General features: G+C 36.1%; 1 protein-coding gene across 2 annotated transcripts in view; it reads left to right on the top strand.

Moving 5' to 3' along the window:
• Positions 1 to 16,370, top strand: part of LOC145278045 (equilibrative nucleoside transporter 4-like) — a 129,368-nt gene that overhangs the window by 95,836 nt on the left and 17,162 nt on the right. Inside the window, exons 5-6 of one of the 2 annotated variants that reach the window (XM_080130271.1) lie at positions 1,722 to 1,981; positions 11,991 to 12,234. In XM_080130271.1, the coding sequence (XP_079986397.1) occupies positions 1,722 to 1,981; positions 11,991 to 12,234 (504 nt within the window). The remainder of the gene's footprint in view (positions 1 to 1,721; positions 1,982 to 11,990; positions 12,235 to 16,370) is intronic. The other variant, XM_080130273.1, reaches the window with a different exon arrangement.

Below are 16,370 nucleotides of genomic sequence, written 5' to 3'. Positions count from 1 at the left end.
ATATGCTGTGGACAGACTATTTTTCATTATGTCAAAAAATCACTTTTTCAGTTTTGTCCCATGAAGAGATATACTTAAATATTTGAAGAAATGTGAGGAGTGTACTCACTTTTGTGATATACTGTGTGTGTGTGTGTGTGTGTGTGTGTGTATATATATATATATATATATATATATATATATATATATATATATATATATATATAGGATGTCCAAAAAGTCACTAAAGAGTTTGAAACTTAAATAGATTTTTTATTTTTGATTTTTGATGACATCTTTCTGTAATTTTTATACAATCTGACTAAGACATTGAGAAATTAAAAAAGAAAATGTGCAAAATTCAAGCAAACTTTGTTTATGGAATAGATCTTTTAAATGTTGCATATTTTCAACTTAGCATATTTGTGCTCTTCCCAAAACATTATTCATAACAGATTGCAGAATCTCTGGATTGCGATTTAACTATTTCGTTTCTGATGTTTTCCTTTAATTCTGCAGGGGTTGGGGTTTGTTACCATAGACTATTTCTTTAAGATATCTCTACAAGAAAAAGTCAGGATAGTCAAGTCTGGGGAACGTGGTGGCCATTTTACATTGCCATAGCGAGAGATAATGTTGTCGCCAAAGCATTGCCTGAGAAGCTCCATGGTGTCTCTCAATATATGTGCCGTTGCCCCATCTTGTTGAAACCATAATCCAGGCCTATTTTGAATTTGTGGGCACAGGAAGTCTGTAATCATAGTCTGGTTTCTCTCTCCAGTAACAATGACAGTATTTTTGTCTTGATCTTCAGAAAATAAAGTCCAATAATCTTCTCCTCTGTTACTGCACACCATACAGTGCACTTTATGGGATGCAACTGCTTTTGATGAATTTCCCTTGGATTTTCAGAGCCCCAAAATCTGTAATTTTGTTTGTTAACGAATCCATTCAAATGAAAATGGTCTTCATCTGACATAATCAAGTTTTGCAGAAAATTGGGGTCATTTCGGACAAGTTCTTGCATTTATATTGCATATTGAGATCTTGTTTGAAAATCTTCAGGTTTCAAATGTTGAATAAACTGCACTTTATAAGGAAAGAGTTTTCAACTGTGCAGAATATTGTGTAGTGAGCTTCGACATATCCAAAGTTGTGTTGAACATTGTTGAATCGATGTTTCAGGATGCTGTGCCACGCTCTCTCGCACTCTTTCTCTATTTTCATTTGTGATGACATTTTGAGGTCTGCCAGCTTGTGAAGGATCAAGTGTAGCTCTTTGGTCTTCAAATCGGTGCACAATGTTTCGTATTGTGTTGTGACTTGAGCTATCTTTTACATGAAAATGCCGTCGATAAACTCTTTGAGTCAAAACAATTGACCCCTTATTTTGGTAAAACGATTTCACAACTTGCATACGTTGTTCAATGCTATACTTATCCCGAATTAATTTCCAAAATATTATCTGTAAAATATCTGAGATAGAGAAAAAAATGATCAATAATGGTAAAAATGAAAAAGATTTTCAACCCTTCAGTTACTTTTTGGACACCCTGTATATCTACATGTAATCGCCTGCCTGCAGAGTACATTAGTATCATACAAGTAGTTTGGATGTTTGGATTGCTATAAAATTATTCAGATATTCAAATTTATTTCCATTGAAAGAATCTTCGTTCTATATTCAAAATGTGCTCCCCTTCCCCTCATTGATTTCTTGTTTTTGCTTTCACCGTATACAGGTGCTGCTGGTCTCGTCATCTCCAGTAATCGAATTCTGACCAAGGCTCTACTGCATAATCAGAAAGTCAACACCATCATCTTTTTCACCATCTCCATGTCAATCGTCTGCATCTGTTTCATCATGTTTCACATCGTCCGTCGCAGTGATTTTGTTCGTTACTACATCAGCCAATGTAAATTGGCGGGCTTAGCAGAGGAGCAGCGGGGATTTGCGAATCCAAATCCAGCGTCCGGTCCATACACAGAGGAAGTAAGCTTAGTAAGCTAATATTTAGTTCGTAATATTCATCTATATCTATTATTATATTTCTCTTATATATTTCTATCTGTCCATTCCACTTTTTCTCGGAAACTACTGGGCCGATCTGGCTGAAATTAATAGGATTAGTCACCACAATACCACATTTACGCTAGAAGTTTGTCATAAAGCACTCATTCTAAGTCAGTAAGCTATAATTATATAATCTATTTCTATATATCTATAAAAGTAATAATGTCTGTCTGTCTGTCTGTCTGTGTACATTTCCCTACCAAATTACTCTGTCAATTTTCGGTCTACAGATTCAAGATTTGACATAAAGAGTATTGAGATTTGGGAAAATATTTTTAATCTGTTTTCGGCCAGAAATTTGGCTGTCAAGGGGTCAAAGTTCAACGATTTGATCTTTGAAAATTCTACCAAACTCCTCCGCCAATTTTCGGTCTAAACACTTGAAATTTTAAATGTAGGTTACTTGGACATGGATCAAACTTTTTAATTTGATTTGAACCCAAAAAATAAATGTTAAAGGGTCAAAATTGGTGTCAAAGTTATAAAAAAATTGACCTTTATGGTCTCTACCAACTTACTCAACCAGTTTCTAGTCTAAACATTTGAAATTTTACATAAAGGGTATTCAGAGATAGGCCATCGGTTTTGGTCGAAAATTTGAGCTGCCAAGGGGTGAAAGTTAAAAAGTTGACCTTTGTGGTGTCTAGCAAACTAATCAGCCAATTTTGGGTTTAAATATTTTAAATTTATACATAATGGGTATTCAGGCATGTGACAAGCATTTTAATCAGTTTTGGAGTGAAAATTTGGCTGCCAAAATGTCAAAATTGAAAGAGTTAACCTTTGCAGATTCTACCAAATTTCTCCGCCAATTTTATGTTCAAACACTTGAAATTTTAGATGTAGGTTACGTGGATATGAGTCAAACTTTTTAATATATATATACATATGTACATTAAGTTATGAACAGTACATAGGGCCCGAGTAAAGCTGGGTTGAACTGCTAGTATATAATAACAATGTCTAGTATATTAGAATTATTTTGCTACGATTATTTATTAGCACTATCATTATCAGCCAACTTGTCATCTCTCATTTTAAATTAATGGACTAATCCACATGCAAAAAAAAGGAAAGTACAAAAAATGAACTGATGTCACTCACAGTAAAAATTAGAGTTTTAGTAAAAATAAACAAAAAAATTTAAAAACGTGACGGTTAAAAGATTAGCCGCATGCAGATTTTTTTTTTTTTTTTTTTTAAATAAATATCTATTTATTTATTTAAAATTTCTAATTTTCGGTTTATACAAAAGCCTTCATCAGGAAGATTTTGAGAATACTATTTTTCTTTTTCTGTTTTTGTTTACTTGCTATAGTGGTGTTTTGACACAGTCTCTAGTTGTCCAAGATAAAGGTTGTATCATCTAGTTAAGTATTCGATCATGCGCACATGTATTTGATCATTTAACCGTCATGTTTTGAATTTAATTTTCAATTTTAACATGTCTACATGATCAATTTTAACATGTCTACATGATCGATTTTAACATGTCTACATGATCGATTTTAACATGTCTACATGATCGATTTTAACATGTCTACATGATCAATTTTAACATGTCTACATGATCGATTTTAACATGTCTACATGATCGATTTTAACATGTCTACATGATCAATTTTAACATGTCTACATGATCAATTTTAACATGTCTACATGATCGATTTTAACATGTCTACATGATCAATTTTAACATGTCTACATGATCGATTTTAACATGTCTACATGATCGATTTTAACATGTCTACATGATCAATTTTAACATGTCTACATGATCGATTTTAACATGTCTACATGATCGATTTTAACATGTCTACATGATCGATTTTAACATGTCTACATGATCAATTTTAACATGTCTACATGATCGATTTTAACATGTCTACATGATCGATTTTAACATGTCTACATGATCAATTTTAACATGTCTACATGATCAATTTTAACATGTCTACATGATCGATTTTAACATGTCTACATGATCGATTTTAACATGTCTACATGATCAATTTTAACATGTCTACATGATCGATTTTAACATGTCTACATGATCAATTTTAACATGTCTACATGATCGATTTTAACATGTCTACATGATCAATTTTAACATGTCTACATGATCAATTTTCACATGTCTACATGATCGATTTTAACATGTCTACATGATTGATTTTAACATGTCTACATGATCAATTTTAACATGTCTACATGATCGATTTTAACATGTCTACATGATCAATTTTCACATGTCTACATGATCGATTTTAACATGTCTACATGATCGATTTTAACATGTCTACATGATCAATTTTAACATGTCTACATGATCGATTTTAACATGTCTACATGATCAATTTTAACATGTCTACATGATCAATTTTAACATGTCTACATGATCGATTTTAACATGTCTACATGATCAATTTTAACATGTCTACATGATCGATTTTAACATGTCTACATGATCAATTTTAACATGTCTACATGATCAATTTTAACATGTCTACATGATCGAGCAATAACACACTGAACTAGACGATACAACCTCTATCTTCTGATACTGCACAAAGAGACTTCTAGAGACTGCACAAAAACATGGCCAGTAAAATAAAAAGTATTGTCTAAACCATTCTCAACCGGGAGTCCACATGGGGTCAACTAGGGGTTCATGGAATATGGAACTCCCTTCCGGGATACTGCTTTCCCAACTGTACTGATAAGCAAAAGTTCAAATCTAATGTGAACAAACATCTTTCTACTCATCTCCGTTCATAATGCCCCCACAAATTATGTCCCCGATAGTAGCCCCCCTATTTCAAAGTGGCACTTGCCTTGTTTGGGGTGAAAATTAAATTAAAAAAAATATATATTTCTGGGGGTCCACAGGCAGAATATAACAAATTAGGGATCCACAATGATATTTTGGTGGTCCATGAATAAAACCAACTCATAATGGTTTTTATTATTAAAAATTTAATTTCTACTGTAATTTTGGTTTGACGTGAAAAAAGCTGAAGTAGACATTCAAACGAATTTGAATGTATTTTCTAGATTTCAAAAAATTTCTATAAAATCACCTTGAAAGCAATAAAAACAAAAGGAAAAAGTGATTGGAGTTGGTTTTAAATATGCGTTTCAGGCAGTTGGTTCTTTCTTAATATATTGTTTTCGCCCTCCCATACTATGACGAATAGTTATGATGGGATCTACCAAAGAAAAAAGAAAGAAAAAGGGGTCCATGGATAAAATAAGGTTGAGAACCACTGGCCTAAACCTTCTTGAAGAAGGCTTTTGTATAAGCCGAAAATAAGAAATCTTAAATAAATAAATATTTGTTTAAAAAAAACAAAATATTGCACGAGCCTGATTTTTTAACCGTCACGTTTTGAATTTCATTTTCATCGTGCTTCTAAACAGTGGATTTCTATTAATTTTAAATAAAATTAAAAATAATAAAAAAAAAACAATTTCAAACGCAAATGACTTTATCATTGTACTAAAACTGAGTTAATCAACGCTTATTTCTCTAAGCCTATTTTCCTATATATTTTAATAACTCTCAATACATGTTAAAATATTCCTCATTGTTAAGATTTTAACTTTGTTCTTTTTTTGGTTGGTTGTTTTTGTTTTACAGCATATCAACCCTTTTGGGTTATTTAATGCCGAATCCACTGATTTTGAAGAACAATTTTTTTATAGAATATATTTGTTTTTTAAGTCAGTTTCTATTTAACCCATAGTTGGGACCCTAACAGGTACTACCACTCCGGGTCAGAGTGGACCTGGGAGCAATGGCAATTAAAGGGTGGCTCCACACTCCCCAAAGCCCGCAAGCTGGGGCCTCACCATCGGATATAGTTTAATGTCATATCCAGGACCTTTGTTCTTTTTTTATCCTTCACTATCTTTGATTAGACTCTTTTATTTCATTTTATTTCAGTCAAAGTTCTCAAAAAATCAACGGGCCCCTTCCTAGGGGCTAACACTTGATCTCTTTATGAGATACATAGATATTCGAATACTCTATCAAATCTCCTTTATATTGAGTTAGTAAAAAAGTTAAGAATATCATATTTTTCTCTTGACCAGTTGAATATGTTATAGTATATCTTTCTTGCCATCTCTTGGTCTTACTAGATTCCAGGACAAAAATTTATCTAGTCTGGTGGAGTATCCAGCTTAGTGCTGTTACTTGAGGTAACATCACTTGAAGAAGGTGCACCATTTCTAATAAAAACCACTGTGGAATAGCCATATGCAGTAGATCTTATTTGAGCTGTGAATACTGTGTGATTTTGAATATTTGGTCAAGGTTTACTTCTAGGGAAAATTATCCTCAAGCAAGGTTGTCCTGACAAACCCCTGTACAGAGACATTAGACAATCGAGGACAATATCTAATAGGCATTCAAGTTCTCTCCGAAACCAGATTGTGCACTGACATGAGCATCTTATGACAGTTTTCTGAACCTTACTACTTCTGTGCTGGTTCATGACAAATTGAAAGTGAGTGATTTGTTTGTGACACCATCATTAGAAGATTGCCCTTCATGATTAATGGGCTGCCTATATTCGGTTTGGTTTCCCAATAGAGTTCCCTCGCTTCTTTAGATGTATTGCCTTCAGCACAGATGAGGAGCACCATTTAACCTCCTATATGATAACCCTTCAGAATATCAGAGGGAGGTTAACAAGTGCTGCACCTTGCCCAAGGGTGACCTAGAACCGTGCAAGGCAGGGGTATTCATCTTCCTGAGGTATTATACATATTGGCTTACCTAAATATATTACAGCGCCTAGTATTCCCAAATGCTCATCCATTTCAATACTGGCCAGGCTCAACGTTGCTTAACTTCAGTGATCTAACGAGAACCAGTGTGTCAACGTGATGATGTTAATTGTTCTAATTAAACATAATTTCCAAATAACTCATCAAGTGACCCATCTCTTACTAACTTTCTGTCTATCACTTTCATTCTCTCTTACTGCATGTTATTTGACCCTCAACCTGCTCCTGTTCTATATGCTATTTTCCTCTCTCTCCCTCTCTCTCTTTCTCTCTCTCACACACGCACACACACACGCACACACACACACCATCTATTAATAATCAAAGGTAATAATAATTGCGAGAAATAGTCTATATGGAATAGAAGAGGACATCCCCCAGTAGATTTCAAAGTCGTTTTGTACTCTACAAAGGCAAGTAGAGGATTGTCTCAGAAGTGAGGTTATTTCTGGAGCTGTAGAATGATCCAACCATTTTTCCAGCAATCGCAGTAACATATCTGATGTAAGTCTTCTATTTTGGGTTTGGAGTGAGGGTAAATCCGAGAAGCTTATGAAAGCAAGAGTTTCCTCAGTGTAATGTACTCGTTACATGTCAACACTCAGAACATGTGCAGACATTTGCAAGGAAAGAAAGTCAAAGAAAGAATTCAACTCAGTTTTTTCAGTTGAAACAGCAGACATTTATTTACAGGTACTTCCAGAATAATGCCTTGTCTCTTGTTCAAAAGTCTTCTCGTATTCCAATGTGCTTGACAAGACTCTGTCATAGTACTCTGTCTTTGTCTGGCCATGTTTAGGACATGTCTTTCCCTGTCGCTCTCAAGCTACATGTGTAACATATCCTTCCTCGCTTTGACGCCACCTCACACATGGCTCAGTCATTTGCATATGTTGGCTGTCATACAGCTGCTGCTGCTGTTACCAAATGCATGTCCATGCTCTATTACATCAGTTGCCAGTATAATTGGGATTCTGATTCTATACCTTGTTTGCCTCGTGTTTTAAATGAATATGCTTTCAGTAAGTGTTGTCCTTTATTGTAATATGTGAGAGTTTTTAAGATTTTATTTCTAGAGAGAATTGACTCACACAGGAGGAAGAGGGAGAGAAAGTAATGTTCTCTTGGCTAACTAATTATTTAACTCAACTTTTTACTTAAACCTTTATGGGAGGAGGTATTTCAATCTTGGTGATATTCAAAGTTTTCTTTCTATATTATTAGCCAACTGACTCTCGCAACACATGGCAGACTCATATTATTCAATGTCTCTAGTTTGGCTTCTATTGACAGACTCCCATTATTTGCAGTCTCTTTTGCATGACTTCCACAAACAGACTGATTTGTAAGTGTTTGCTTTGTCTCAGCACGACAAAATTCATCATCTCAAGTATACCTCTCTTTTTTTTTTTTTTTGACCTTACATGTCATCCATCTCTAATTCACCCCTGGGAATGATTCTCTTTTGAAGATTTGGGTCATCCTGACATGTACTCTGTGCAACCCTTATCAAAATCTACATTAGCTTACTTACTCCCTATTGACACAGGGCCCTCCATTATGTACAGCTTTGAAAAATCTCTTTTTTTTCTAATATGTTGCGTTTAATTATACACTAATGCCATTGGGAAGGGTAGCAACAAAAAAATTAAACTGAGCTACAAATAGCAATTTGTGTTCAACTTATCATATACAATTAATTGAGTATCATTGGAGCTCTGAAATCTGTGCTAATTATCTTGAAAAGAAAAGTGAGATTCTACTATTTTTAGGCGATTACATGTAATCATATATGGCATGATCATGTTGGTACACCAGTTCCCATTAAATTACCAAAGTTAAGCAACATTGTTTGGTTAGTGCTAAAATGGGTGACCATCTGAAATTCCAGGTGTTGTATGTGTTCTCCGCTTTAAAATTTTTTTTTTTTATTTACATAGGAGTCACCACCTATCAAGGCCTAGAGGTCACTCGAGGTTAAGGGATATAGAGCCTACTGTAGTCAATGGGATAATATTGTAATCGTTAATAATGGGAATTTGGTAAATTGGATTACTTAAGGAGGCGGTTCATCAAGAATTTGTTTATGTTGGACTTGAAGACAACCAAGGTGTAGTCAGCTTGGAAGCAGGAAAATAGAAGAGAGTTCCACAGGCGTGCAGTTCTAAGAAAGAAGCTTTGTTCATGGAATCTACGTTTTGATTTAGGCACAGATAAAGAGTGGGAGAAATTATTGACAGTGGTTTCAGCTAGATGGGTATTTTTCATGAAAGATTGGTGAGAGGGTACCAGAGATTGGAGCTCAGATGATCACTTGCCATGGAAATAAGGCTAAAACAAAGACTGTTCTTTCTGTGGGAAAGCAGTTGCAGGGAAGGGAAAGGGGCATCCCCCACTAACCCTAACCCTAATCCCCCACTAAGCTACGAAGTCTATTTTAGAACTCTGTCCAAACAGAATAAGCTTCTTTTTTTTTTTTTTTTTACACAGTGGTCACCACTTATCAAGGCCCGGAAGACACTGAGGGATAAAGGTTATTGCAAGTACATTACGTTAGTGTGGAGATTTGATGAAGTGTTTACTTAAGGGGGCGGTTCATTAGGAATTTGTTAACGTTGGACTTGAACACATCCAAGTTGTAGTCAGGTGGGAAGCAGGCAGACGGAACAGAGTTCCACAGGCGTGCAGTTCTAAGAAAGAAGCTTTGTTCATGGAATCCACGTTTTGATTTAGGCACAGATAAAGAGGGGGGAAATTTTTCACTGTGGATTCAGCTAGACGGGTGTTTTTCGTGAAAGATTGGCGAGGGGGGACCAGAGATTGGAGTTCAGACGAGCACCTGCCATGGAAATAACGATAAAACAAGGATAGGTTCGCAACGTCTCTTCTGTGGGAGAGAGGTTGCAGGGTAGAGAAAAGGGCATCCCCCACTAAGCCACGAAGTCTATTTTGTACTCTGTCAAGGCAGGATAAGCTGTTTTTAGCTCCTGCCCAGATATGGCAGCAGTATTCCATCCTTGGACGTACTTGGCTTTTATATAGATAGAGAATTGCATCAGTAGTGAGATATTTTCTGGAGCGGTAGAAGGATCCCACCATCTTTCCAGCGACCTTGGCAACAGACTTGATGTACGTGTTCCATTTCAGATCAGGAGTAAAGGTCAAACCCAGAAGCTTGTCAAAACACGGGGCCTCTCCCAGACGAGAGCCATCCATCCCAATTGATGCCAGATGGGGATCAGAGCATTGATGATGTAAGGATAGGAGTTTGGTTTTAGATGCATTAAAGGTAACCAGCCACGTCCTCCCCCACTGAACCACGCGCTCAAGATCAGAGGAGAGAGAATCAGAGAGAACTTTGTCATTTACAGCCTTTGATGTGTTGCCGTAGATGGTTGTGTCATCAGCATAGATGTCAATGAATGATTTAAGTATGTGTTTAGGGAGGTCATTGATGTAGATCAGGAAGAGAGTTGGGCCCAGGATTGACTCCTGAGGGACTCCAGCATTAATACTGCAGGCCTCTGATTTTTGTCCATCGACCACTACTCTTATGAGCCTATCGGAGAGAAATGATTTAATGATTGAGAAAACATTTCCAGTTATACCGTAGGTGGAAATCTTGTGAAGTAGACCCTTTTGCCATACCTTGTCGAAGGCCTTTGATATGTCAAGAGGAACTGCCCTAGAAAGGAAGCCTTTGTCAAGAGATTCACTAATCCTGTGAGATATAACCATCAGCACATCTGCGGTAGATCTTGCAGAGCGGAAACCATATTGTGTGTCACTAAGAAGGTTGTTTCTGCTGAGGTGGTTGACTATTTCTCTATTTAATATGGATTCCAGCAACTTACTCATAACACACAGGAGACTTATTGGTCTGTACTGAGAGGGAGATAACTTATCACCTGAAGCTGCTTCTAGCAGCCCCTGCCCAAATGTGGCAACAGTACTCCATCCTTGGACATACTTGGCTTTTATATAGATAGAGAATTGCATCAGCAGTGAGATATCTACTGGAGCGGCAAAAGGATCCCACCATTTTTCCAGTGGCATTGTTTCCAGTGATCCTAGACTTCTCCTTGCCACTGGATTCAAGCTGTGCGTATTCAGGAGAGGTGTGGTTGAGGATTGCACAACTCTTGCCTCATAATAACATGTGCAGCCACCCTTACAGGGGATATCCATTGTCTTTTGAGACTGAATGGAGCTAATGATGATGATCGACATGTAAACAGACAGAAAAGGTAAAAAATAATAAAAATTTATTTGGATAAAAAAATTTAAATAAAAAGAAATTAAAAAAGAAAAAAACAATGATATTTTAGACTTTAGAGTGAGGGATCACTTTCACATAAATTTAACTTAAAATGATCATGCACTTCCAGATCAGATTGACAAAAGCTATACCGGAAACAATTTCAGCAGAATTGTTGAAAAGCTATTTTTCAGTTCAGGTTGCTGGGCCGTGAAGCAAACTGCTTTAAACCGTGGTCAAATGTCCAAACAGTTCAAAATGGTGCCAACTATTTAAGATATGTCGATGATTTCATGGTCAGCCTGTAGATTTTCAAACTGTTCAATGCACCAGTGGGAACATTATGATCTTTTATCTTTTCACGATTACCTCTGTATATAACCTTTTTCCCCTCTTTCATAACTCACTTTTACCTGACTATAGCCATGTGCTAAATCACTCCAGACAAGACAAGAAGCCACTTGATGTAAGAAGCTAATAAGAACAAACCATATTTACCGCAAAGATAGGAGATGCCTATTGACGTTAGTCTTGAAATACCAGGTTGTAGATAGGAGGAAAATAATCAGCAGGAATAGAATTCTACAAGCCTGCAGTTCTTGAAAAGAATTTACTGGAACAGAAAGCTCTATTACAATGAGGTATCAAAATAGCAAATCGATGAAGACTACTAGATCAACAAGTAAAATGAACTGGAACAAAAGATGCAAGAAATAGATTGGACAATTTTGAAGAACACACGCCATAATAGTATTTAACCTATGCCAAAATATTGAATTGAATAGAAATGAATTCAACTCAGTTACAATATTTATACTTGTTAATAGTTCAAACAGAATTGAAGTAACTTTTCTATCTTTCTTCTTTTCGTCTGTCTGTCCATAGGTTGATATTATGGACCACAATGCCCACAGAGGAAGTTACGGAGTGTTGGTTATCCAGAGTCCAACCTCAGCCAGTATCCAGCAGGATTTTCTTGTAGGTTCAACAGCAACTACACCAACCACTCCGACCAACCCTGAGCTGACCCATGCCACGGCAGCTGAACTGACCAAAATTAATGAGCAAGAAGTCAAGTTCAAAGGTCATGTTTATAAAGTCCAGGTCCCCAAAGTGTCCACCGTCCGAAGTAAGTATGTTTTTAGTACAGTACAGACCAACAAGTAAGAATTACATTATTTTAATATTGATATGTCATGTATAACGCTAAGCAAGAATTCAACAACCCACCTGTTCTAGTTGGTGTCAGTTTATAAATATGAGCTATCTGCTGATATATAAATTATACTTAATTTTCATATCACTGCATCTCCCTATAACGGAGGAGCTTTATGCCACGAGTACTTCTTGTACTTTTTTTCTCGTTCCCTCCTGAACATCTTGGAGATCTGGATCTATCACGTCTTTTCCTATAATCGCAGTGTTCCTCCTGCATATTCTGATCTTCCTCTTCTGCCTTGTCCCATTCTACTTCTTCCTCTTCTACCTCGTCCCTCTCAACTTCTTCCTTCGCAGTCTCATTCTGCAGTAACTCTTCTGTTACATCAATAATGGGCAGCTCTGAAGGCATTTCCTCATCCGATTGTTCTCTTTGGAATCTTATTCATTCAGCATGAGCTAGAACACTGTTCCCATTTTCTTTATTTAATATTGCAATATTATGTCCTTTCTGCATAATAACTTCTGCTGTCTCGGCTTCCGTATTCCTATTTATTTTGTACATCTTTTGATTTGTGGCATATGCAGTGGCGTACCTATGTAAAATGGCGCCCATGGCAAAGTTTGAATGTGCGCCCCTTCTTAATAATTTATACCTTAGATATACCTAACCTACATAATATTATAATACAGGCACAATTTTAACGACAGATAAACCATGAAATGAATGTTTTAATAAAGTAATTATATGGTTATTCTTGCTTTAAGAAATAAAATTCTAAATTATCCAAAAAGAACGGACTGCAACATACTTCATATATTTTTATTATGAAGAAATTGAAGGATAACAAACATACCACAATAAACCTCAATAAATCCGGCCTTTTTTGTTTCAATAATAACATTCTAAAATAACACTTTTCGTGCCTTTATGGAAGCAAATTCGTCTATGATTTTATCAAAGTTAGTTTTCTCTAATTCTTCCCTTTCTATACTCATCAAAGCTAGATCACACAATCTGTCCTGACTCATTGAGGCTCGGAGACATGAAAGAATTAGTTTCAGTTTACTGAAACTTCGCTCGCAGCTTGCAATAGATACTGCCATTGTCAACATTATTTGCAAAGCAATTCGAAGATTGGGAAATACGCTCTCATCACCGTATTCAACTATGAATGTCAGAAGGTCTTCAGGACGCGATAACTTTAAGTTGGCACGACTTGATATCAACATTTTGCAATCAATAATCTCCTCATATAATTGCTTGCCATCTATGTTTGAACTGTACATAGCTCCTAAATTTTCACACATAGACTCTAATTGTCAGGACCGTAACAAAGGCCTTGGACATCCAACAGAAAGCCAAATTTGAAATCGATGTCAAATAACCGGGAGAATCGATCATCCATCTCTTTGTGCAGGCGGTCTAGAGCTCCCTTCATGACTTGTTTCATTTCATCTGTTCTTGATAACCCGGCATCTCGTGATTTTTTGACACTATATGATAGGTTAGAAATATTCAGGAAGCTGGAAGATCGGAGCAAAAAATCGCATTTTCAGGAAGATATAGACGAAAGTTTTAAAAGTTGGATCAAAATACTGTGGTATTTTGAGGGTTAAAAAGTTTCTGAAGAAGTTTTCTAATAAAAATTGTTGGATTGAGATAGTACTAAAAGTTTAAGATTTTTACCATCCTATTACTGGTTTCTTATTTAAAAAAATAGCATACTTTTATCATAACTTGGTGTTTCCAACCCTTATCAATTAATTTTGAAGACTATAGGCCTGTGAAATTCTTGAAATTGTTATCAGAACTTTTTAGTATCTGGCTTACTTGCAAATTTATTCCAAAATTAAGGTGTGATGTCAGTTTAGCAAATGTCTAAATTAATTATTACATCTAATAGGGGAGGGAATATTTTTCATTATCATCGAAAATAGACCCGACTTTCAACAGAAACTGTGAATGAACGGAACAAGAACATTTTACCATTTTTGGTCCAGAGGTAATTTATTGTGTCTAGAAAAAATATATGAAAAAAAAAATGCATTACCATATCAGCCACACCCTTTTTTATTGGATTTTGGTGCATGTGGGTAAAAAATCCAAAAACCCTTAATATCTCTATAAGGATTCACTTTTTAGCAAATCTGATGCCATTTTTGGATTCCTTGGGTCAAAATACTTACCTGTGCAAATTTTCAGAGCCACACGATCTTTCAATCAGAAAATATTCAAAGAAATGACATCACAAAATTTATCCCGGGCGCCACATTATGCAGCAAAAACGAAAACAAAAAATGCTCTAAATCGGAAACCGCTTGGAATTAGATGCTCAAATTTTCAGGATTTCTTAGTTTCTATATTGTCTACCTGCACTGCAAATTACAGCCAAATCTGAGGGTATGGGTGTCAAGCCCTGGATGATTTGACATGGAATGCATAAAAAAGGGTGGTGGCCTTCCGTTTATTCCGGTTTGAATATACCGGAATTATGCAGAAAAACTCGCTCCAGTAATTACGCATATGTTCAAATTTTAATTTTTGTCAAGCAATTTTTGCGCCCATGTCAGAGTGGCGCCCATGGTACGGGCCATGCCTGCCATACCTTAGATACGCCACTGGGCATATGACATAGTTAAAGGGGACCTTAATTGTCTGCCCATTAAGGCAGATGGACTTTCTGGCCTGCCTGCATGCGGAATTGTTCTATAACTTAGTAATAATCTTTGTAGGAAAGCATCGATTTTCTCCTTCTGTTGCACACATGCATTTATGCCCTTCTTTACGTCTGGACTATCCTTTCCACTATCCCGTTACTTGTAGGGTGGTAGGGAGGGGTCTTGTAAGGTTTGCATCCTATTTTTCTTAACCATTCATGAAAATCAGCATCTGCAAATTCTGGCATGTTATCCATCACCAATGTTCTCGGTATCCCATTTCTCAAAAATATTACTCTTAATATTTGTTTTACGGTGGTACTTTTTATCAGGTACTCTCACCACTTCTGGCCAACCTAAATATGTGTCTACTAATATTAATAATAGTCCTATCTCATTGACATAGGCATGATCCATGTGTACTCTGCTCCCCGGTTCTCAGGGCCACACATGTATTTTCTTTTGCTTGAAATTCCTGAGTTCTGTGCATTTTGTGCATCTTTTTACGTAGTCCTCTACATCTCTTGAGTACCTCGGCCACCATGTTTCCAATTTTAATCTTCTTTGCGTAGCTGCTGCTCCACAATGTACGTCATCATGTACACTTTTTATAACCTGTCTCCTCTGTGTTTCTGGGAGAACTACCAAGTCTCCATTACATATTACCCCATTTTCTATCGTCAGTTTATGTCTTACTTCTTTGAATGGTCTTTCAGCCATTGAACAATTTTCCATCGATTTTCTTTTATCCTCAACACTATTCTGTTTAACACTGAGTCATTTGTAGTTTCATTAGCCATTTTATCTACAGATATTACATCGGTTTCTACAGGGTGTAGGAATGTGTCTTCAAATTCCTCATCGTTTTTGTTCTTATTCTCTCTATAAAACCTCAATCTAGATAAGGCATCAACGTGCGGTATCATATTCCCTTTAACATACTCAATGTCAAAGTCGAATGCCATCAGTCTGATCGCCCAACATAATATTCTGGGCGTTGTAACTTTCGGTAGTTCTTTTCTTGGGTTGGAGATAAATTCCAGTGGTCTGTGATCACTTTTCAACAAGAATTTTTTTCCCATCAAGAACTGTCTTGCTCTATCTGTTGTCCACACTATGGCTAGTGCCTCCCTTTCTATATTAGAATAATTGTGTTCAGTCGATGTTAATCTCCTCGATAAGTACATTACTGGATGACCATCTTATGACAAAATACCGGATACGTCAGTAGTTAGAGTTATGTCCTTCTTAGGGTTAAAAATTTTTACTATTGGTTTTTTCGTCAGAATCTGTTTTAAGTTTTCGAAGGCATTCTGTTGGTGTTCTAACCAAATGAACTCCACATTTTTTTTTGTTAATTTGCAAATGGTTCTGTCAACTCATAATATTTTGGTACATATTTTCTATAAAGATTTACCAAAACCAAGAAGGACTCCCAACTCCTTT

This window comes from Euprymna scolopes, chromosome 6 (genome assembly GCF_053919585.1).
Source record: "Euprymna scolopes isolate OS-2025 chromosome 6, ASM5391958v1, whole genome shotgun sequence".
Classification (NCBI taxonomy): Eukaryota; Metazoa; Mollusca; class Cephalopoda; order Sepiida; family Sepiolidae; genus Euprymna; species Euprymna scolopes.
Note: the sequence above shows the minus strand (reverse complement) of the source record. Positions and strands in the feature narration are given on the sequence as shown.